Genomic DNA, 19,816 nt, shown 5'->3' with positions numbered 1-19,816 from the left:
ACAAGCTCCTCGCAGCGTCTCTGGGCCATCTTCGAGCGGCATTCTGAGCACACAAAGTCCACCTCGACGTCGCGCGCACAGCACGTCGCGCAGGATAAGAAGATGCACACAAGCAGCCGATCACGACTTGGCAGCAGCAGTGCAAGCAGAATGCTCACTCGATGTATGCTGCTGCTGATCGTCTGCGTGCAACTCGTCTCAGCCATCAAATTCGACTTGACGGCAGAGCACTCGGCTCCGGTCAAGTGTATATGGAACTATGCCCTGTCCGACACTTTGGTCATTGTTACCATCAACACCAAGCCCAACGATGTTGGAAGCGAAGCGGATCAGAGAGTGGACGTGGAAGTGGTGGATGGCAGCAAACACAACAACGTCTACCTGTCCAAGAAGGGAATTGGTAAAAAGGAGACTAGGATGGCCATCAATACCCACACGCACGCTGATCTGGGTGTATGCTTCAAAAACACCTTGCGGAAAGGTGAGCAGTGCGCGCATGGAAGGACAAGAACGCAGAGCAGGCGTAGTGCTCGGCCTTCCTGATGGCGAATGTCGAGCGCATCTCACTGCGTCGGCGAGTCTGTTCGAAGCTGTGCAAGATGTTCTGACGTCGTCCTTCCACCACCTCCCCACTAACGCACCGCCTGCGCATTTCTAGGAGCATCAGCGCACCCAATCAAGTCCACCATGATCGACCTCGATGTGGACATTGGCGCCGATGCGGTGGACTACAATGCCATTGCCAATCAAGAGTCTCTCTCAGGACTGGAAACTGAGATGAGGAAGCTGGAGGCTGTTGCGGGCGAGATCGTCAACGAGATGGACTACCTCAAGAAGAGAGAAGGCAAGATGCGGGATACGAATGGTGAGTGCTTTCCCTACTGCATTTCGCAACCGAAGGGGGCTCTTGGATGGCGCTGCGCGACGCATGACGCGCGATCTCCTGATGCTGCCATCAGCTCACCTTGCTGCCTTGCCTTTGATCAATCTTCTACCGTGCCAGAGTCGACAAATAGCAGAGTGGAAAATTTCGCGTGGATCACAATTGTCGCTCTCATAGGCCTCGGCTCGTGGCAGATCATTTACTTGCGAAGCTTCTTCAAGCGGTGAGTTGTTTCATCGCGCGCGTCCAAGAGCCGTTTGCACAGAGCTCTGACGTCTCCTACTTTCCCTGCAGGCTCTATTTGATCGATTGAGAGTAGGCAGAAGTATTGGAGCGGGAAATCGAATGCGAAATTGAACAATGCACGTGCTCGAATTGCGTAATCATGGACCGCACCAAAAGCAGGCCCACTGCGGCGTGGGCCACGAGAATGCATCGTGGAGGCAAAGAGCGGGAAGCAGGCGAAGCTGAGAGGGGCGGGGGAAGCGAAAGTGCGTCGGACTCGCCCTGTCCGTGTTCTTCCTGACGATGCGTCATCTTTTGCATCACACCCGCGAACGGAACGGCAAGTCCGAGTCAAGTAGGTGGAGCTCGATGCGGGCTTGCAGCGGAATGCCCGCTCACCGCTTCACACCGAAGGCAGCTAGCCGCTTGACTGGCTGGCTGAGTGACGGGCATGGGATGTCGATGTGGAAGGGTGGTGGCCCGGCGCTTTGGCTTGGCCCCCGATAGCGACGGCACCTTGGCACGTGAGCCCTAGTGTAGCTGATTGGGTATGTGCGTGCACTGTGACTGTGATCTCGAGCTGTGACCCTTGGAGGTGATGGAGGCGATGCGCTGGACACTCACTCTCGTCCATTGCGTGCCCACTGGCTCTACTGGTGCTGCTGAGCCTGGGAGCCATCAAAGTTCGTGATGCGTTATGTGGCCTGTGGAGATGATGCCAGCTTGACGCGTGAGCCTTGGGTCACGAGTGTTGCGCGCGTCCTCCTCCACCTGCTGCTGCTGCTGCTGCTGCTGCATGGCAGGTTGTCAGATCTTCCTGAACGGTGAAGCGGGCCTGCGGAGTCTTGAACGCTGTGCTCACCAGCTCTACTCACGCTCTCACCGCCACTGTCACCAATTCGTCTCGTTCCAATCGCGGCTACCGTACACCTTTCGCACGTAAGCTTCGTTCGTTTCACCCAGGTAACAGGTATGGCATCCTCTCAGCCTGTCGTCTTGGTGACCGGAGCCTCTCGCGGGCTGGGTCTAGCAATTGCTCAGCAGCTGCTCTCTCAAGGTTCCAACGTCCTCACGCTCTCCCGCTCCCTCACACCAGAGCTGAGCTCACTGTCAGAGCAGAAGCACAAGGACGATGCTGAGATATTGACGCACCAAGGAAGCGTAAATAGCGAAAAGGACACGCAGGAGGGCGTCAAGAAAGCCTTGGAAAAGTGGCAAAGACTGGACGGGGTGATCCTCAATGCTGGGGTCATCGACTTTGCCAGGATCTCCGATGTGGTGAGTGCAAGTCACCGTGCAAGTCTGCAGGTGTGGCGAATACTTGCCCTTGTGCTTCGGGAGCTCATCGATGCCTGGACTTCTGGCACGCTCCTCCATCCCCGCGCAGACGCCCTCATCTTTCGCAGAACAGATTCAGACCAACCTCTCTTCCCTCATCGTCACCTTGCACTACACCTTGCCTCACCTCAGAAAGTCCCCGACAGGTCAGGGAAAGGTCGTATTTGTCTCGAGCGGTGCTTCGGTGGGAAATACGGCTGGATGGTCGGCTTACAATGCCGGCAAGGCCGGTATGAACGCCATCGCTCGAACCTTGGCGTCTGAAGAGCCTTCCTTGGCGGTCTGGGCTGTCAGACCAGGTGTGGTCGCTACCGAGGTGAGTCTAGCGCTTCACGCAGCGCTGTCACACGGACGCGTGCATCTTGGCGTTAGGCAGCTCAGCCAAACGTCGCTCTTGCCTCTCGGCTCTGTTGGCAGATGCAAACCCAGATTCGCTCATCGGGCAAAGAATCCATGGACGCCGCTTCGTACGACAAGTTTTCGGGAATGCACCGGGATGGCACGCTCTTGCCACCAGAGCAGCCCGGTCATGTTCTGGCGGCTTTGGCTATCAGGGGCACCAGGGACGATCCCAAGGGAGCAGATGGTCAGGGCGCTGGTGCTAAGGGCGGGTACATTGATTGGAGCAGCGAAGAGCTGAAGAGCTTCAGGCTGCAGTAGTGGTGCGAGATCCTCAAGCAGCACAATGCGAGACCCCCAAGCAGCTCAGAATTAGCCTCATCAATGCTATCCTCTTCAAGCGTTGATCGATACCGAGTCGTTATAACGCAGACAAAGTGTAAGCAGTTGAATTGCAGCGAGTCGAGCAAAGGTGAATGATGTTGTTACAGTTCAAAGGATCGATCCGTCAATCCACCTCCATTTCCTCCTCCTCATCCTCGTCCTCACTCTCATCTTCGATCTCCTCATCTTCGTCCTCATTCCCGTCAGCTTGCGCCATCTCGCTGGTTTGCAAGAGCTGCTTCTGCTGCTCTCTGACTTTTCTTTGAAGCCTAGCAGCAGATTCCAGCGGACTCTCCTGTGTTTCGTTCTTCAAGAAGCTCAAAACCTGCCTCCTATCCTTCGGAGCGAAATCAACGTTCCTTCTCTTCTTTTCGATCCACTGAGAATTTAGCGTCATCTTGTGGAGGATGTTCTTCAAGTTGGAAGAGAGTTTGGGCGATCTGCACCCTTTGAGCGTTCGTCGAAGCTGAGTCCGAATGGGAATCACCAGCTCCGGAAAGGCAATGCTCCGGCTCTGGGTGGCCAAATACTCGAGCAGGACAGCACAAGTCTCGTCGGCTATAGCGTCAGCGAAGACGCGAGTGCGCACGTAGCCTTGAGGCGCTCGAAGCGTGACCTCGAAATTGAGAGGAAGGAGCGTCGACGGCTTGTCCTTGCGATGGAACTCTGCTGCGTCGAACACTTCCAGCAAAGGCGGCGCGAGGGGTATATAGACACCGGTCCTCCTGCACAGACGCAGCATACTGTTGACCAGATGCAGACGCATTGGGAAGTACCTCGAAGTTGGTATGAGCCTGCGCATCGTGTGACGGGGCGTGTCAGTGCTAGCTCTGCAGCACAATCTCCGCCAAAATGAGTCACGAGTGACTCACTTCAGAACGCCGGACGTCACTTGGACGAGCGGATAAATCAACGGCTGCATCTCATCACCTTTGCCTTGCTGCGTATCGCAGGCAGCAGCTAGGATGAGAGACCAAAAGTCCAAGCAGTGCAGGTACTGCCAATTGAGGACCGCTTTGTAGCTCTCTTGGGATCTCGTCTTCAGGGCACCTCTCAAGTGAATAGCCAGCTGTCTGATGAAGCCAAATGCATGCTGATACCCTGCACTTTGGTCCAATGCGAACAGCTCAGTCGCGCTGTTCTTCATCAAATTGATGGATCCTAGCGTGTGGATAGTGGTGTTCCTAGTCGAGCGAACGAAGCTTTGGTAGGTTCCCTTCAAGATGACGAGCAAGAAGAGGAGTCCACAACGTGGCTCAGCAAGCGGGCGAGGCGAGGTAAGAGACATACAGCTCACCCTCAGGCAAAAGTCCAGCATCTTGTCATTGCTTGCAGCGGCAATTTGTCGAATGCTCAAGAATGCGGCGATCCTGACTCGGTCCGCGGACGAGGTCCACAGGTCGAACAAATGCTGCAAGAAGAAGGGTTTCAATCAGACCACGAAGGTGGAGAGCTTGGCCAGACGTCTACAAACGTGCACTGACCTTGAGATGTTCTCGAGTCGCCTTGGGATTAGACAGCAGCCAAGGAATCGTCTTGGAGCTATCAGTAACGACAGCATACAAAGTGTCGTGATCGGTCAGCGTCTTCAAGAGCTTGTGGACATTGATAAAGAAGCTCTGTATGGGTTTTTGAAGCTGAGAAAATTTCTTGTTGCCAGTTGGCAGCTTGTATTTGTGGCCGGCACCGTTGGCTAGAGGAACCTCCTTGTAAGGGGCGTGATGCGCCAGCACCATGGGCATGTACTTCAAAGCGGTAAGGATGATCTTGTTGAACGCTTTGGCGGAGGTGACTATGTAGGCTGATGCTTGCTCTTCTGAATCTGGCTCAGACATGTGTGCAGCTGCTCTGAAAGCCAGCAGAAGGCGTCTCAAGGCGCGCAAGGAGTGTTGCTGTCGTTGTGTCAAGGGGAGGGAGGAGGGGCGACGAATGGAGGATGGGGATTCGTGGCGGTGGCATAGTAAGAGGATTGACATGATCATGTGATGAGCAAAGCGCATCGTGCAAAGACCCTAATCCACCACTTCTCACCTGGATCATGGACTTTTGCCAACTTCTGAGAAGGGCAGGCGTCACTACGACCGGACCCCCGTCATCGCTTGCAGCTTTGCTTTTGCCCTTGAATTTGGCGGTGACCCGCTCATCTTCGCTATCTGCCTCTTCATCATCATCGTCCTCAACTCCGGCTCCCGTCATCCCTGCGCCTCCGAACTCGAGCAGATCTTGATCGTTCTCTTGCAGATACTTGTAGAATGTGGGGTCGCTCTTGGCCAAAGCTTGGATCTGCTTGGCGTGCGCTACCTCATCCAGCTCTTCGTCCTCTGCAGTCGCGAGAGTTGAACAGAATCATACGCACAAGAAAGAGTTGTTCCAGATGTAAGCAAAACGACCTCGCTTGCTCAGCGCATGCGCCATGTCGCGAACACGCATACACCCACCTGCACCATCCTCAAGATCCTCCAGATCATCATCATCTTCTTCCACCTCCTCATCTTCACCCTGCTCATCAGAGTCCATGCTGCCAGCAGCCTCCTCATCTTCGTCTGCATTCAACCCTTGTTTGAAGCCACCACCCAAGAACTCTTCCACGCCCATCACCCGCTGATCCGACTTTTTGCTTGTGCGCGGCACATCCTCATCTTGATCAGCTCTGTCGCTGCGCTTGGACGAGCTGGGAGCTCGCCCTGACCTGATAGCTTTGGCCTGCTTGGACCTCTCTATCACCGCCTTCTTCTTGGATCTGTCCCGACGCGACTTGATGGTGTCGGTCAGGTTATTCTTGATGAACTTTTTCGTTCGTTTGGCCTGTTTTGCCATGGCGACTGTTCAGCCCTGTGTGGGTTTGTCGCGAGCAGAGAGCAGATGTATGCCGTGGTGAGCGATGATGAAGACTGCTGTGAGCGATGCTAGCAGTCGACTGATGCTCCGCACATCCGGACTTTGCGATTGACCTTTCTGCGGCAATCAGAAAGGAGCAACCGTGAGCACAGGGGGCTGCGAGAAGGACCCCCTCCGAAGTTGGATGGATGGCCATGATGCTCTCGAAATTTTGTTTTCGAACCCAAACACGTGATCGAACAGACAATGTCACGTGATGCAAGGGACACGCTCTTATTGCAACGCCTGTGGCTGCAGCCTTCTTGCGCTACAGACAGCCGGGTGGCAAGAACTGGTGGTCTGTCTAAGAGCTGCAAAAGTTTCTTTTTTAAGACTCGAAACTTGTCCGCTAAATAAGCTGCATGCACGCCATGCACGGCTGCTGTGTCGGGCGGAAAGCAAAGCTTAGCTGAGCGTAATTAAGTGGTGGAGCGCGCGCACCATGCATTGTGAATGTGCGTGCCGGCTGCCGCGCGTGGAATTGTGCGACCGGAACTGCACCGCGAGATGCACTCGCCGACCGCTCCCGCTGGCTGCCGCGACCGGTCATGCGCTGGATGCTGGATGCTGGCTAGCGCGCGCGTGCCAGATTTACGGGCCATGGACCGCGGCCGGGCTCTAGCAAGTACCGCGCAAGGAAGCATTAAGGGGGCTGATGTGCTTATAGTCTCGCTTGGATCGAGCGCAAAATTTGGGTCACCGAGGGCCATCAAAGCAGCTGCGCTGAGCTAGAAAGCTGCTGATATGCATGCGTTGCGATCGATTGCGCGTGCAGCGCGAATTTGTCTCGTCTTGTGGAACTTCTTTTGGTGAGAGGTCGTCTTAGAATTCGAGACTCTTAATTGCTTGTGGTGTGGTGTGCTGTGGTGTGGTGCACTGCTGGGATGCCTCTTCTGTCTCGCTCTTTCTGTCTCGCTCTTCTTGTCAATGCAACCGCGACTCGTGGGCAATAGACGCATGCTGTCCAGTAGGCACGACGCAAGCACGAACGGACGCACATCAATCCACCCTTCTGCGTCCCGATACGGAGCGTGAGGGTGTGTAATCTGAATCACTTTCATGTATGTACGCACACACAGGTCCCATACTGCAAGTATACATGCATGCAGTAGTCTGTGTGTCCGTCGGACATCAATGATGACTAGCGTCCGCGTCGGTCAGACCAAAGGCTCGTTCAGCCTGCTGCTCAATGCTCCAAACCCTGATTTGACTCTCTCTTCTGTCTGACAATTGTGAATCGCGACTCATATCTCTCACATCGACCCTTGCTTGATTGGAAACCCACCGAACGTTCCGTCACACCTCGCTGCTGCTGCTGCTGCTGCACATCTCATCAGCCTTCTTGCACACCACCACGCACGCCATACAGGAACTCGTCCATCACAAACATCACCATTCTTGCTACGACCCATCGCCACACTCTTTCTTTTCCTCCCTTCCCCTGACCTCCTCATCCCTTCAGACACCATGTCTACCACCTCTGTAGACACTCTCGTTATCGGCGCAGGTGAGCAATGCTCGAGCCCTCGAGGTGCGCGACCCACAGCAAGCTGACACGCGCCGCCGCCTCTGGCAACTTTCAGGTCCCACCGGCCTCGGTGCGGCCAAGCGTCTCAACCAGCTCGTGAGTAGACATTCTGGCAAGGCCTGTCTCCTCGCAGAGGTCATGGACTGATAGTCCGAGTGCATCACTCCCATAGAACCAAGGCACATGGGCTCTGATCGACTCTTCTGAAGAAGCGGGAGGTCTCGCATCGACCGACGTGACTCAGGAAGGCTTCCTCTTCGACGTCGGTGGTCACGTCATCTTCTCGCACTACACTTACTTTGATGATGTCATCCACGAGGCCCTGCCAAAGGACAGTGACTGGTACGAGCACCAGCGTGTCTCGTACGTTCGCTCAAAGAACGTTTGGGTGCCTTGTGAGTGGCAAGCAGGCTTTCAAACGAATCAGATGGACATTCTCTCGTTGCGGGCCAGTGGGGAGGGGCAATTCAACTTTCTTCTGGGGTGGAGGTGCAAGATGTGACATTCCGCATTGTTAGGCTGTATGAGGCGTTGCTTGGGACGAAGCTTAGCGCGAGCCCAGGGCCCGCGCCAACCCGAATGTCTGCTGAAATGCTCGGACTAATTCTCGCCCGAGGATCCAGGGCAAAGGAACTCACTTGCTCACACATGCCGCACCTGCTCTGCTTCGCCGCAGACCCTTACCAAAACAACATCAGCGTTCTGCCAGTCGAGGATCAAGTCAAGGCTATTGAAGGCATGATCGACGCTGCCGAGGTGCGCATTCGCGCCAAGGACGCTCCCAAGGACTTCGACGAGTGGATTCTGCGTCAAATGGGTGAGTCGCCGCAGGTCTTCCAAGTTCGATGCCTGCAAAACCTACTCACGCTACCACTTGAAATGGCAGGTGAGGGTATTGCAAACCTCTTCATGAGGCCTTACAACTTCAAGGTGTGGGCCGTTCCCACTACCCACATGCAGTGCAAGTGGTTGGGCGAGCGTGTTGCTGCACCATCTCTCAAGGTTGTTGTTTCCAACACCATCAACAAAAAGGTTGCTGGAGGGTGGGGACCAAACGCCACCTTCAAATTCCCTGCTGAGGGTGGCACAGGTGGTATCTGGAAGGCGGTTGCCAAGACGCTTCCCAAGGAGAAGCTCATTTTCAAAAAGCGGGTTGAGAAGGTCGATGCTGCCGGACACAGCGTCAAGCTCAACGATGGCAGCTCGATCAAGTACAAGAACCTGATCACCACGATGGGCGCAGATTACCTCATTGACAACCTTGACGGTGCCGACCCCGCTGACGTCAAGCAGCTCAAGGAGGCCAAGGAGGACTTGGTTTACTCGAGCACTCACGTTATCGGAATTGGAATCCGCGGCGAGCTTCCTCCTCGCATCGGCGACAAATGCTGGCTCTACTTCCCCGAGGACGACTGTCCTTTCTACCGGGCTACCATTTTCTCCAACTACAGCCCCAACAATTGCCCTCAAGCCGATGCCAAGCTGCCTACCTTGCAGTACGCCGATGTCAGCAAGGGCAAGCCCACGGACAACTCTCCCAAGTCAGGCCCCTACTGGTCTCTTATGATGGAAGTGTCGGAGTCTCACCTGAAGCCAGTCGATGCCCAAAAAATCCTCGCTGAGACTGTGCAGGGATGCGTCAACACGCAGCTGATGCAGCCAACCGACGAGATCGTCTCGCTCTACCACCGCAAGTTTACCCCAGGCTACCCGACCCCAAGCTTGAAGCGAGACGCTGCCTTGGCAAAGATCTTGCCTGTGCTTTCGGACAAGTACAACATCTTCAGCAGAGGCCGCTTTGGCAGTTGGAAGTACGAGGTTGGAAACCAGGATCACTCGTTCATGCTTGGTGTGGAAGCTGTGGACAGAGCGCTTTACGGATCTCCCGAGCTCACGCTCGACAGCCCAGACTATGTGAATGGGCGCAGAAACACCGAGCGCAGGCTCACCAAGGCTTGAGTCGCGCTTGACATCGGCCGGTCGGTCTACCCTTAGGCTCAGCTTGGTCGAAGTCTCGAACCCGCTTGGTACTGCGATGCGCCTCTAGTCACCCTGCTCACTCATCTCGAGCTCACACGGAGCATCATTTTGCGTTAACACGTCCAATCACACACTTGAACTCAATTAGATGCTTCCACTCACAGACCTACTGGTGTCCCTGGACTGTCGATTGCGAGATTGTTCCACAGCCAAAAAGCTTTGACTGTCGACAGTGATTAGCTCTGCCTCGCTGATCCCCAAGCCAGCTAGGCTGGCACACAACAAAAGGTAACTTGGCAAATCTGCATCGTTGAACTTTTCATGGCATTCGTGTCTGGCTGAAAAAGGCAACAAAATGGACACGAACCCCTTTCTGATTAGTATTTGCGAGGGAAACAGTGTCACGTCGCAGAAGCGTTCGTCCCGCCTGAGCTTCACGAGCTGGCGACTGGCTGATGTGGGCGCTGGATGAACCCTAAGCAACTCTCAGAAATCGGCTAGTCCTCCACGAGAGCTTGCCGCGGGGCTCGCTGTGGGGGCAGATGGGAGGCTGTCTAGTGCTCAGCCGTAGTAGAAGGCGTGGTAGCAGGGGTGGTAGCAGGGGTGGTGCTAGGGCTCGTGCTAGGGCTCGTGCCTGACGCGGTGTCGGCGGGAGCAGGCACGTCCCAGGCCTTGGACAGAGCGCTGTATTGCGCCTCAGTCAGAGGGACGACGTTGCCCTGCTTGCTACCAACAGGGAAGCCATCTGTCGAGCTGGGTTGAGGGTGGGGTTGGGCAATGTCGTTAGTCTCAAAGGGTCGGTAGCCAGAGACAAAGCCGTCCACCCAGATGTGCCACCTGCTCTGGTCGATGTTGTCCTTGAAGAGCAGAGGTCCGCCGTTGTTGTTCTTAGGGTCCACAAAGGCGTCGGTGCCTCCAATGTCGGTCCACTTGCCATTGACGCCATCACGGCTGATCTGGCCGCGGACCTTGAGCGTGCCGTTGGTGTCGTCGCGGAAAAAGCGGGCAAACGACTTGCTGTCAGTGGTGCCGTTCAGAGCAGCGATGGCCATGTCAGTGGCAGCGCCGTCCTTGGGAGTGTAGTAGGGCTGAGCCTTGGAGAAGGTCTGGAAATCGGTAGTGTAGGCGCTCCAGATAAAGGTAGGGGGCTGATCCTTGTCATCTTGTTGAGCAGTCTTGAACACAGCGCTACCCCAGGTGACGAGGAAGGCGTTCTTGATGGGGTCCCACACGGCCGAAGGTGCGTTTACAAAGCCAGCTCTTTCATCGATGAGAGGAGGAGAGATACGAGCGGGCTTCCAGTCGGAAAGGCTTGCTCCATTGGATTCGAAGATGACGATGCCGCGGCTCTGGTTTCTCTGGACCTTGCCATAGTCTCCATTGTACTGGCGGACATTGACGTCCGTGCCGATGATCCAGCTCTGGGAGCGGTCAGGCTTCGAGATCAGGTATGGGTCTCGAATTGACTTGCTGCCGGCTTCAGATCTGAGAATGGGCTGGCCTTCGTTGACGACAGTGTACTTGAGCGGGCTGTTGCCTACCGAAAGATGAGCACTGTGTCGCACAACAGGGTTCAAGATTGTTAGGCGATCGATCTGAAGGAGCCTGCGAAGGACTGCTCCGCGCGATGCGGCACCTCGTATTTACTCACTAAACAGCTTCGGTCTCATCTTTGTAGGAGACGAACAGATATCCCTTCAGGTGGTCTTCAACCTTAACACCCAGAGCCTTAGCTCTAGCGTTTGCTCGGTTGTGGTTGACGCTGACAGTACCGGTCGCAGCGATAGGCTTGCCGTTACTGTCAAATCCAGCGGCACCGCCACCAGCGGCGAGACTACCAGAGGAAGCTGAAGCGGATGCTCCTTCGCCTTGAGGCAGCGGAGAGGCTTTGACGCAGCTGAAGAGCATGGCAACAGCCGCCAGGCCAGCCAGCATCGAGTGTTGACGCAGACGCAGCATCTTGAATGCGATTGATCTGTGCTTTAAGTTGTTGAATGAGGTTATATGTGCTGTGTCTCAGCGAGAGTATTAGTTGAGTAGGCTGTGCTACGGATGTCTGAGGTGTCGGACGAGTGAGGAGAGATTGAGGACCAAGGAGAATGAACATCGCCTTTTTATGGGCCGTCCTCAAGCTCACTGCTGCATCACAGCTAGTGCAAAAGCTTCTAGGCACCGACTCCTGTACTCGAACACGGTCAAGCGGCGGTCCGCGCGTTCCAATCACCATGATGCGACAGGTGTTGTGCAGTGGCCAAGGGACCACTGCGACGGAATCGTGTGGCCAGGCACTTTGCCAAGTAAGTGCTGCTTCTTGGCTGCGCAGACTGCGGTCAGTTGATCACTTAATTAGAGAACAATGCTGGATGATGATGGCCCGCTCATTGGTTGCCTGGCCCGCGGTGTTTTTGCGCCGCCGAGGTACCTGGTGCATCGAGGGGGCAACGAAGACGGCGCAAGCCGCGCCCGCGCCCGCACCCGTCATCGCCATCGCCATTGTAACAGCGACCCTCTTTCGAAATCCACCCACATGACCAGACTCCCGCAAATGTGGCCTGCAATGCTGCGCTTTTGCTCAGCATGCTGAAATGAGCGAGGCAGACACTAGCGAGCCCATGGATGAGGCGTCCGGCTCTCTTGAGGCGTGCGTCTGCGCGATGAACCCAATTCGTTTTCCGTTTGGCGTCCCGATACCACGAAGGAGCCAATTGCCGGAGTGAGATTGCGGAATGCGGCCGATGGTGTGATTATGAGATGATGGCTTTCGTCTCGTCGCCGGGAAACAGATTGGCCACAAGGGAGCAATCGTGAGCAGTTGTGACTCGCAACGCGGAGCTGAGAGGGGTCTTGCTCAGCGCAGACACCAGCGAATCTTGCTCGTCTTCTTGCTATTGTTCAGGGTAGACCAGCCAAGATCTCCGCGGCACCGCCGCGCTCATTTACCCTATGGATGCGTGCATCGTGGCCACTGGCCACTGCAACGGTCGCGGAAGCGGCGGAAAGAGTGTTTGAGATCGGTGTTGCCTGTTCATCAGGTGATGAGGACGAGCGCGCAATCGAGGAGGATATTGGTGTGCTCCTTTGTGACCGTGCGGAAGCAGGTCCCGCGATGTTGGTGCGACGCAATTGCATGCAGGGGAGCCGACATCCGACATAGTCACGATTGACGAAAGATTGATGTTCGCGCAGCGCAGCGCAGATCAGATCGAAACTGACCTGACGAGCGACCGCCCCCACATCGGGCCGGAAGCTCTGATCGAATCAGGCGGCCTGTTCTGAGCAAGCGATGGAGCCTCGGCAGGAGTCATTGAGGCTAAGCGGCTTTGCCACAGCTACACATGTCGCGGTAGAGCGGCAAGAGGCAAGACCTCCATGCATTCAGGATCCCGCCTCTCGGCCTGTGGGCCTCTGCGAGTGCGAGTGCGAGTGCACGCCAACGCCAACGCCTACGGCACGCCGTCAAAGATGTAGTGGAGAGGGCTTGAGGATCGCATTCAGCTGCGGGCTGTCTCGCCTTGCTATGCCATCATCTCAATCTGCTGACGTTGTGTTGACGCTGTACCGTACGGCGCGAAGTTCAAGTAACGCCAGTAATGGCTTGCGCCAGAAGCTGAGGTATTTTTTGCCATGACGTGCAACGACTTGGCGCCGCCATTCGAGTTGCACTGGCGCCGTGTCTTCTGCTTGCGGCCTTGCCGCTCGCCAAATGTTTGCCCTTCACACCACTCTCGCGTGGAGTCCTTGCGATTTCGAGATCGTCGAAGGAAACTCGTGCTGGAAACGACGTGGCGTGAGTCCCGCTCGTACCTCGATCGTTCTGATCCGCCCTTGCGCGCCTGCGGGCGGGAGTAACGCCGATCGCCGCAATCGTGAATGCGTTTAGGTCGGACTGTGAGGCCTTGTGTGGGTGGTGTTTAGTGAAGCGCCACAGTGCGACTGAGCGGTGTGGTATGCGTGGTGGATTTTGGCGGGTTGATCAACATCGCAACGTGCGAAAAAGATTCGCGAGGCTGAGGGTCCCGCACAAGACGAGAAAGGTTGCGCTGTTTGCCTCAGTGGCCAGCCTGGGTGGAGTGAGCGCCATCTTGCTTCGATCGTCAGCTGGTTCGAAGCGAGCCGAAGGCACGAATGAAGTCTCGAAGGCGATCCATCCTGAGCACGTCGGCCATGAAGCAAGCTGCCTTCTCGGACGCTCTCCATACCGATGCAAGGCAGGAGAAGAGCATGGTGGGAAGGGGCAGAGCGCAAGACGACCCCGTTGCGCGCGTCATTTCCCGACTAAATGCGGCGGCGAGCCATGCCTGCATTCGTAAGTCGTGACTGCCGCGCTCAGCTGGCCCGCAGCACGAACCCGATCCGTCTCACGACGGGGGGAAAGTCTTGCGCTCACACGATCAGTCACGAGTATCAGCCTTGTGCTCCTTCATCCTACAACCCTCTCTCCTCTCCTCTCCTCTCCTCTCCTCTCCTCTCCTCTCCCAGCATCTCACATCCGCAACAAAAGCTGCGCAGCCCGCCATGTCGATCCCGGCACCAGACCGCGATGAAGTCACAGAGACGTTAGAGGAAGGACCTTCGCGCTATGCAGCCTACGCTATGCGTCTTAGAACCCTGATCACCTCCACCTCTCGTTACGTCGCCTACACGTCCGACATTGGCGAAGCGTTCAGACCTTTGACATCACCCGCCTTCGTCAGGGCGTGCTACGGCATCAGCTGGGCTTACTTGGTGGGAGACGTCGGCTATGCTGGCTACAAGGCGCATCAGCAACACGAGCACGACACGGCTGGCATAGCTACAAAGGTGGAGGATAAGGCAAAGGAGGCTGTGAATGTAGGAACGGACAAGCTCAAACAGATCGTCGGTGACTCTGGTCAAAGAGTAGAGCTGAGGAGGAGTCACGATGGAAGCCTGGAGAAACACGCTGCTGGGCACAGCGATTTCAGCCACGTTGGACTGGTAATGGCGAGGAGGGCCGTGTTTCAGAGCATTGCGAGGTGAGCGTGGTGCACATGTAGGAAGATAGCGTCCGAGAGATGGTGGACTAGAAGTTTCTAGACGTGTGCAGCTGACGGACCAGTCCCTGTCTGATCGACGCCCGCACAGTATGGCACTTCGTGAGTAGTTGAATCGCAACGATCACGCATATAGACCACTCACATCTCCACTACTCGGCTCTGACATCAACGTCATCTCCAGCGGCTTTCACAATCCACAGCGTAAGTCTGATCGAGAGTGGCCTGACAGCTGGCATTGGAAACGGGCCCGAGCTAATGCTGCAACTGTGTGCAGGTCGTGCGATACTCGGCTCCCATCTTTGCTCGGAGCGCATCCAAGAGGGTCAGAGGTGCGGGGCCTACCATCGCCGGTCTTGCCTTCGTTCCAGCCTTGGTCAGTCTGGTCGAACTTGAGCGAAACACTCTCGCGACACAACACAGATGCTGAACTCGTCTTGCACCGCCGCAGCCTTTCGTTTTCGATCACCCAGTCGGTGCGTAGTGTCGAGTGCTGGGCGTTACGCAGCGCTGAATGGTTCGCAGGCTTGACGCTGATGAATCTCTCCGATCTCTTCAGAAAGAGTCGTCGACCGGGTGTTTGACGTGATCGAGGAGCAGTTCATTGCGAGAGGATCAAAGGATACTCCGACCACAGATGCAGCCAAAGAGGCGGTTGAACAGCTCAAGGCCAAGGTGCAGCAGACAAAGCAGAAGATAGAATAGATCAAGGCTTGCGGCTCTATAGTCAGAAGGGCGGTCGGGTCTCGATCCAGTGAAGGTACGCATAGAAGTGTCAGTAATGATAGAATTACAACCAGCGACTCTCCGAGTATGTGCTTGCAAATTGGGACGACGTGCACGCTGGCCAAGGTGCCTCATGCCTCAGTGACCCTTGGACAAGCGAGGTAGAGCAGTCTCGCGTGATACGACGTCATTTTTGCCGGTATCAGCCGCGATGACCGAGCCCTTAGGGTCTGACGCATCGCCATCCTTGCCAATTCTCTCGGCTTCAGGATGAGCCTGCATCTCCGCCTCAGCAGCCGTCTCTTCAGCAACCCTGGCATGATCGAAAGGTTGCTGCTTTGGCCCCCGCTCTCTGCGCTTGGAGCCTACCGGCTCGCTAGGCTGCGCTGTGTCTTGCGAGGCAGAATCGTCCACAGCGCTTTGGGGTGGAGAGCTAACGTCGGAGTTGCTTGATGTGACTTCCGCCTGCCCCTCCCATTGCCGCCGAAAGATGCGTGTATGATGACCGGCTCTGAGTGCAGGGTCACCTCTACGCCTCTCTCTCAATCTTTGCCTGCGCACGAAGGAAGGGAAACATGATTGGCCCGGTCAGAGAAGAGCTTCCGGAAAATATACAGTCACGAGTGGTGGATGACTCTTTCCCAACTCACCGCTCTTCAGCTTCTCGATCCTGGACGAAGATGTCTACGATTCCTTGTGGTGGTCCCTCTTCTTCGTCAGAGGGTTTGGCTCTCTTCGGCTTCCTGTTCCAGAACCAGCCTTTGCTCTCCTTCTTAGGCGCATCAGACTCCGTGTGAGTCTGTTCTGAGCTCTCGCCGGTGGCACCGTAGTCTGCGGCAGTGTCCTGACTGGCTTGAGACGCGCGCTTGGCCTGTTGCGATTCATCGTCCATTACCTTGCCGACTTTGGACTTCTGGTCTTTGCGCTGTTTGTGACGCTTGATAGCTTGATCGTCCCTCTCGCGCGATCGCCGTCGCTGCTCTTCCATTCCGACATCCACAGTCGGATAGGCATAGTCCCCGTGTCGCAGATTCCTGCTTTCCGTAAAGAGCTTCTCCAGATCAGCGTCCACTTGCGGCTCGTCAAATTCCAGCGTCGAGTTGTCCGCCTCTGCATCGGGGTGCAAGCGATGCCATGTCTGTTCCGCCCGAGCGACCGCAGCAGAGGCAGCAGCTCTGGGATTTATACGCGACGGGCCTGCCTCATCTGCGCCCTCTCCAGGATCATCGCCAGGCTTTGAAGCGTCGGGATCAGGATGCACAATGTCTTCTGCTTCTGTTTCTAAAAGCGGCGCGTAGCCCTCTCGCGCCATGACCCGATGATCGAGCCATTGCTTGAATGTGGTGGCGGGGCCTCTGTGGCGCGTGCCGAGGGGACCATCTAGAGAGCCATCGACCGCAGCCCATTGCGGCAGCCAGTACTTTCCTGAGAGACAAAAAGGTCTGCTTTAGGAGGAGCCAATCGAAAAAGCTAGCGCTTGCGCTCACCTTTGCCGCCTTGGGTATAACGCAATCCGGCCTTGCTACGCCTAATCCTCCCCAGCCCTTGATGAACTACGCCCTCGCTCGGCTCAAACGTCTGGTACCCATAGCCCTTTCCGCTCAGCGTGCCTACGCTGTCTGAAAGCACGTCATAGCCTCCGGTCGCATCGCGAAGCGCATACAGTGCGGGCAGCCTAGCCGCATAGTGCGCAAAGGGATCCACATAGTCTCTGGGCGAGAAGGCATAAGCGTGGCCCAATGCAAAGAGCGGCATCTCAAAGCTGACCAGCATGTCCTGAATAGCCAGCGCAAGCTTTGCTTGATCGCTGATCGGCCCGATGTTCGTGATCGCACCGGCAGCTACCAGGATGGAGACTGCAAGGCCTTGCCAAAAGCTGAAGAAGATGATGCCCTGGACGAATGGGCTCAATTTAATGTGAGCAGAAGCTATGCGACATATAGACGTGGTGGCCTACATACCTTGATGCACAAAAACTTGGAAGTGACTCTGAAAGGCGCAAGATCTTCAGACAAGCAAGCCCAAAACATGGCCAGCGCATACAGCGACAGAAAGACACTGAAGTTGTAGACGAAGCTGACGTAGGTGTAACCGTTTGTCCAGCTCAATTTGCCTTCTTCATAGTGACCAGTGATTTTGAGAAATACTGTGGCGACCGCGAGCACGGGCTTGACTTGAACGTACTGGAGGATGCCTCGCTTGAGCGCTAGAAACGTGTAAGGGTCGCTGACGTCCATGGGTTGAAAGAGGAGATTGAATGGGAAAGGATGCTTGGTGGGTGCCCTGCCATGAGCCAGAATAAGTAGTGACCGCTCTCCCCCAAGATACTCCACCAGAAGCGCAAAGAAGCAGTAAATGACAAACGCTTCGTATATGTCCCTGACCAAATCGATAAAGAAGGCTCCTTCCAAGCTCGTGATGCTCGCCAAGCTGCTGAGACTGTAGATGGGCACCATGAGCAGCAGACGTACCACTGACCGCTGCAGAACCGGCTTGCGGTAGGCTCTGAGGTGTGAGTTGATGGAGTAGAAAGATAGCAGGGTCGAGAAGAGGGCGGCTACCGCACAAGCGGTGATGTACTCATTCGGCAGCGATGCTGACTCTGACTGCGTGGTCATGCCTTGTCCAGACTTGGCGCTCAGCCATTGGAGTTGCGACCATTGGGACAGCAAAGGTGGCGACCAGACCATCTTGAGAATGCTTCTGGCGCCAAGAGGGGATGAGGGAGAGCGATAAGCGGGAAGCGGGAAGTGGGAAGCGGCGAGCACCGCTATGAATTAGAGCGCACCGACTGGCCACCTTGTCTCAAGTGTTGCAATGGCAAGGGTCATGTGGATTCGCTTCGTGAAGGAATGCATGTCTCAAGTCTGTTGACAGATGCATGGATCGACCTCCTTTTCGGTCGAGCTGCCTATCGGTCAGGCTTGTGCGCAGTGAGCGGAGGGATGAGTAGTGAGAGTAGTGGGCACATCCTACACCCCAAGAGGGACCACCTCGCAAGCAAGGGTTTGCGCGCAGCATCCCCACAACTTGATATTGACGTCAACCTCGCCTGGCAGGCGCCCTCCACTCACCACTCGACCCCCGATGCGTTTCTGGCTGCGCGCTCAGCATATCACGTGATCTGTCACAGTCCGCACCTTATTCAAGATTTGACTCTTTCTCAAGACTTTTGACTTGTTGTCTTGATTCAACGATCCAAAGATGTTCGAGCGTCCAAGCTTATCATTAGTATAAAGTGATCCGAATCGGATCAAGAATTTCTCCTATCCAATCCGCTCGCCATGATTCAACATCTCCTAGCAGCTCACGGTCTGATGTTGAAGTGGTCAAGCCTTCAAAAGGAGACTGTCTTCGATGCACAGCTGCCCCACTCACCACATCACGGGTCTTACCAGCGGTGGATAGGGTAGGCGACGCTGGAATCGGCGCATTTCCGCTTTGCCTGACGACAGTGACATTCACGATTCAGAGACCGAGTCGTGCGAGCTCAGCGAAACATCAATGCTCACTCACGTGCCTTGCGCATCGAGCAAGAGTCGTGGAATTCAAAATTGTTGGAGACAATGCCTGGCACCTCTGCCCGCCTTCCCTTGGCCCACCAATTACCCTCTTCCGCCGAGGATCCTGATCACTACACGTCGGGCCACAATGTGAGATTATTGACATTCGCGTGACCACCGCCTTGGCCTTGCTTTGTGTCCCCCTGACGCCCTTCTTCGAGAACGACCGTGTGCTCGCACAAGCCTTCACGAACCATGGAAAAGCTTCTTCCCAAACTCGCAGATGATCTCCCGCAGCGTGAAACGAGATTCAGTGGTGAGTCTTGGCGGACAGGCGGAAGCTTTTCAGAGTCCGAGCACAACATCGACTAGCCGCTTCCCGCGGCTCTCGCTTCTAGCTGCCGCGTGCCACGCATCATCAGTCGTTGCGACGTAAAGTGCGGGGCCCCCGCCCCTCGAGAGATTTCAAATTCCGATTTGACAGCTCGGGACAGGCTGCTGGAAAATGTGCAGTATACAGCACCTCAACAGCGTAGGAATCAAGACGATGTTGGTCTGTACAAGGACGTTCTGCCGGCTCATACCCTTCTGGCGCCCCAAACCACACGTTCGCCTCCACAAGTTTCTCGAAGCTATAGCCAGCATCGCTACATCCAGCCAAAGCAGCCTGGTGGAATCCGAGCAAGTCAGGACGCGCCGCGCCGAGCCCCCACTTGGCATCGACATTCACGATTGCTCATCCACAGCAGGCAGGGAAAGAAGCATACACACATGGTGTCCATCGCTCCATTGTGCCGCGAGGGGCGTCAGAGCAGACTCGAGGAGCATGCACATTCGTGATTCACATTGAAGCTCGTGAATGACTCTCGTGCCTCGTGACTGCATATGTGCTGCGGTGCCGAACTGGCTTTTCTCGGCGTAGCATGCATTCACTGCATGGACTTGGTCCCTCCCCGCATGCAAGCGCTCTTCCCCTGCTTCTTGCATCCATGATGATGGTCAGACTTATAGACGCACGTAT

At 55.7% G+C, this 19,816-nt stretch overlaps 8 protein-coding genes across 8 annotated transcripts; 5 read left to right on the top strand and 3 right to left on the bottom strand.

The window, feature by feature from the left end:
• Positions 1 to 150: 150 nt before the first annotated feature.
• Positions 151 to 1,196, top strand: IE81DRAFT_345122 (endoplasmic reticulum vesicle protein 25; the record flags this gene model as incomplete). The annotated part of the gene is made up of 4 exons (XM_025515881.1): positions 151 to 481; positions 659 to 865; positions 1,004 to 1,106; positions 1,178 to 1,196. The coding sequence occupies 4 exons, from the start codon at positions 151 to 153 to the stop codon at positions 1,194 to 1,196; spliced, it is 660 nt and encodes a 219-aa protein (XP_025372230.1).
• Positions 1,197 to 1,990: 794 nt separating this feature from the next.
• On the top strand, positions 1,991 to 3,245 carry IE81DRAFT_320668 (NAD(P)-binding protein). The gene is made up of 3 exons (XM_025513099.1): positions 1,991 to 2,386; positions 2,496 to 2,762; positions 2,864 to 3,245. Exons 1-3 carry the CDS (start codon positions 2,081 to 2,083, stop codon positions 3,104 to 3,106), a joined length of 816 nt encoding a protein of 271 aa, XP_025372229.1. The 5' UTR covers positions 1,991 to 2,080; the 3' UTR covers positions 3,107 to 3,245.
• Positions 3,223 to 6,370, bottom strand: IE81DRAFT_298199 (Noc2-domain-containing protein). The gene is made up of 6 exons (XM_025512176.1): positions 5,608 to 6,370; positions 5,201 to 5,490; positions 4,654 to 5,061; positions 4,467 to 4,580; positions 4,042 to 4,385; positions 3,223 to 3,963 (listed from the first exon to the last, which is right to left on the bottom strand). Exons 1-6 carry the CDS (start codon positions 5,984 to 5,986, stop codon positions 3,294 to 3,296), a joined length of 2,205 nt encoding a protein of 734 aa, XP_025372228.1. The 5' UTR covers positions 5,987 to 6,370; the 3' UTR covers positions 3,223 to 3,293.
• Positions 6,371 to 7,197: 827 nt separating this feature from the next.
• Positions 7,198 to 9,719, top strand: IE81DRAFT_320666 (putative UDP-galactopyranose mutase). The gene is made up of 5 exons (XM_025513098.1): positions 7,198 to 7,553; positions 7,630 to 7,670; positions 7,747 to 7,969; positions 8,251 to 8,391; positions 8,461 to 9,719. Exons 1-5 carry the CDS (start codon positions 7,514 to 7,516, stop codon positions 9,531 to 9,533), a joined length of 1,518 nt encoding a protein of 505 aa, XP_025372227.1. The 5' UTR covers positions 7,198 to 7,513; the 3' UTR covers positions 9,534 to 9,719.
• A 389-nt stretch (positions 9,720 to 10,108) lies between these two features.
• IE81DRAFT_328338 (hypothetical protein) lies at positions 10,109 to 11,489 on the bottom strand (the record flags this gene model as incomplete). The annotated part of the gene is made up of 2 exons (XM_025515101.1): positions 10,109 to 11,108; positions 11,206 to 11,489. The coding sequence occupies 2 exons, from the start codon at positions 11,487 to 11,489 to the stop codon at positions 10,109 to 10,111; spliced, it is 1,284 nt and encodes a 427-aa protein (XP_025372226.1).
• A 1,853-nt stretch (positions 11,490 to 13,342) lies between these two features.
• On the top strand, positions 13,343 to 14,048 carry IE81DRAFT_227858 (hypothetical protein). Its single transcript, XM_025511103.1, has one exon. It carries the CDS (start codon positions 13,502 to 13,504, stop codon positions 13,862 to 13,864), a length of 363 nt encoding a protein of 120 aa, XP_025372225.1. The 5' UTR covers positions 13,343 to 13,501; the 3' UTR covers positions 13,865 to 14,048.
• Positions 13,889 to 15,252, top strand: IE81DRAFT_320663 (hypothetical protein). Its single transcript, XM_025513097.1, has 4 exons — positions 13,889 to 14,548; positions 14,658 to 14,668; positions 14,751 to 14,770; positions 14,844 to 15,252. The coding sequence occupies exons 1-4, from the start codon at positions 14,070 to 14,072 to the stop codon at positions 14,994 to 14,996; spliced, it is 663 nt and encodes a 220-aa protein (XP_025372224.1). The 5' UTR covers positions 13,889 to 14,069; the 3' UTR covers positions 14,997 to 15,252.
• IE81DRAFT_320662 (DUF300-domain-containing protein) lies at positions 15,216 to 18,262 on the bottom strand. The gene is made up of 4 exons (XM_025513096.1): positions 17,254 to 18,262; positions 16,780 to 17,185; positions 15,943 to 16,717; positions 15,216 to 15,845 (listed from the first exon to the last, which is right to left on the bottom strand). The coding sequence occupies exons 1-4, from the start codon at positions 17,980 to 17,982 to the stop codon at positions 15,431 to 15,433; spliced, it is 2,325 nt and encodes a 774-aa protein (XP_025372223.1). The 5' UTR covers positions 17,983 to 18,262; the 3' UTR covers positions 15,216 to 15,430.
• Between the last annotated feature and the right edge of the window lie 1,554 nt (positions 18,263 to 19,816).

Source organism: Ceraceosorus guamensis (assembly GCF_003144195.1).
Source record: "Ceraceosorus guamensis strain MCA 4658 unplaced genomic scaffold IE81scaffold_7, whole genome shotgun sequence".
In the NCBI taxonomy this organism is placed as follows: Eukaryota; Fungi; Basidiomycota; class Exobasidiomycetes; order Ceraceosorales; family Ceraceosoraceae; genus Ceraceosorus; species Ceraceosorus guamensis.
The sequence above is the reverse complement of the archived record's forward strand: the minus strand, read 5'-3'. Positions and strand labels throughout refer to the sequence as shown.

Coding starts and splice junctions, on each gene's coding strand:
- IE81DRAFT_320663 (XM_025513097.1), top strand. CDS start 14,070: ATGTCGATCCCGGCACCAGACCGCGATGAAGTCACAGAGACGTTAGAG. Junction 14,771..14,843: donor CGGCTTTCACAATCCACAGC/GTAAGTCTGATC, acceptor AACTGTGTGCAG/GTCGTGCGATACTCGGCTCC.
- IE81DRAFT_320666 (XM_025513098.1), top strand. CDS start 7,514: ATGTCTACCACCTCTGTAGACACTCTCGTTATCGGCGCAG. Junction 7,554..7,629: donor CACTCTCGTTATCGGCGCAG/GTGAGCAATGCT, acceptor GGCAACTTTCAG/GTCCCACCGGCCTCGGTGCG. Junction 8,392..8,460: donor GTGGATTCTGCGTCAAATGG/GTGAGTCGCCGC, acceptor TTGAAATGGCAG/GTGAGGGTATTGCAAACCTC.
- IE81DRAFT_227858 (XM_025511103.1), top strand. CDS start 13,502: ATGCGTGGTGGATTTTGGCGGGTTGATCAACATCGCAACGTGCGAAAA.
- IE81DRAFT_320662 (XM_025513096.1), bottom strand. CDS start 17,982: ATGGTCTGGTCGCCACCTTTGCTGTCCCAATGGTCGCAACTCCAATGG. Junction 17,186..17,253: donor CCAAGTTTTTGTGCATCAAG/GTATGTAGGCCA, acceptor CCATTCGTCCAG/GGCATCATCTTCTTCAGCTT. Junction 15,846..15,942: donor GATCGAGAAGCTGAAGAGCG/GTGAGTTGGGAA, acceptor CTTCGTGCGCAG/GCAAAGATTGAGAGAGAGGC.
- IE81DRAFT_320668 (XM_025513099.1), top strand. CDS start 2,081: ATGGCATCCTCTCAGCCTGTCGTCTTGGTGACCGGAGCCTCTCGCGGG. Junction 2,387..2,495: donor TTGCCAGGATCTCCGATGTG/GTGAGTGCAAGT, acceptor ATCCCCGCGCAG/ACGCCCTCATCTTTCGCAGA. Junction 2,763..2,863: donor CAGGTGTGGTCGCTACCGAG/GTGAGTCTAGCG, acceptor CTCTGTTGGCAG/ATGCAAACCCAGATTCGCTC.
- IE81DRAFT_298199 (XM_025512176.1), bottom strand. CDS start 5,986: ATGGCAAAACAGGCCAAACGAACGAAAAAGTTCATCAAGAATAACCTG. Junction 5,491..5,607: donor GGATCTTGAGGATGGTGCAG/GTGGGTGTATGC, acceptor TCGCGACTGCAG/AGGACGAAGAGCTGGATGAG. Junction 4,386..4,466: donor TGCTGGACTTTTGCCTGAGG/GTGAGCTGTATG, acceptor GTCATCTTGAAG/GGAACCTACCAAAGCTTCGT.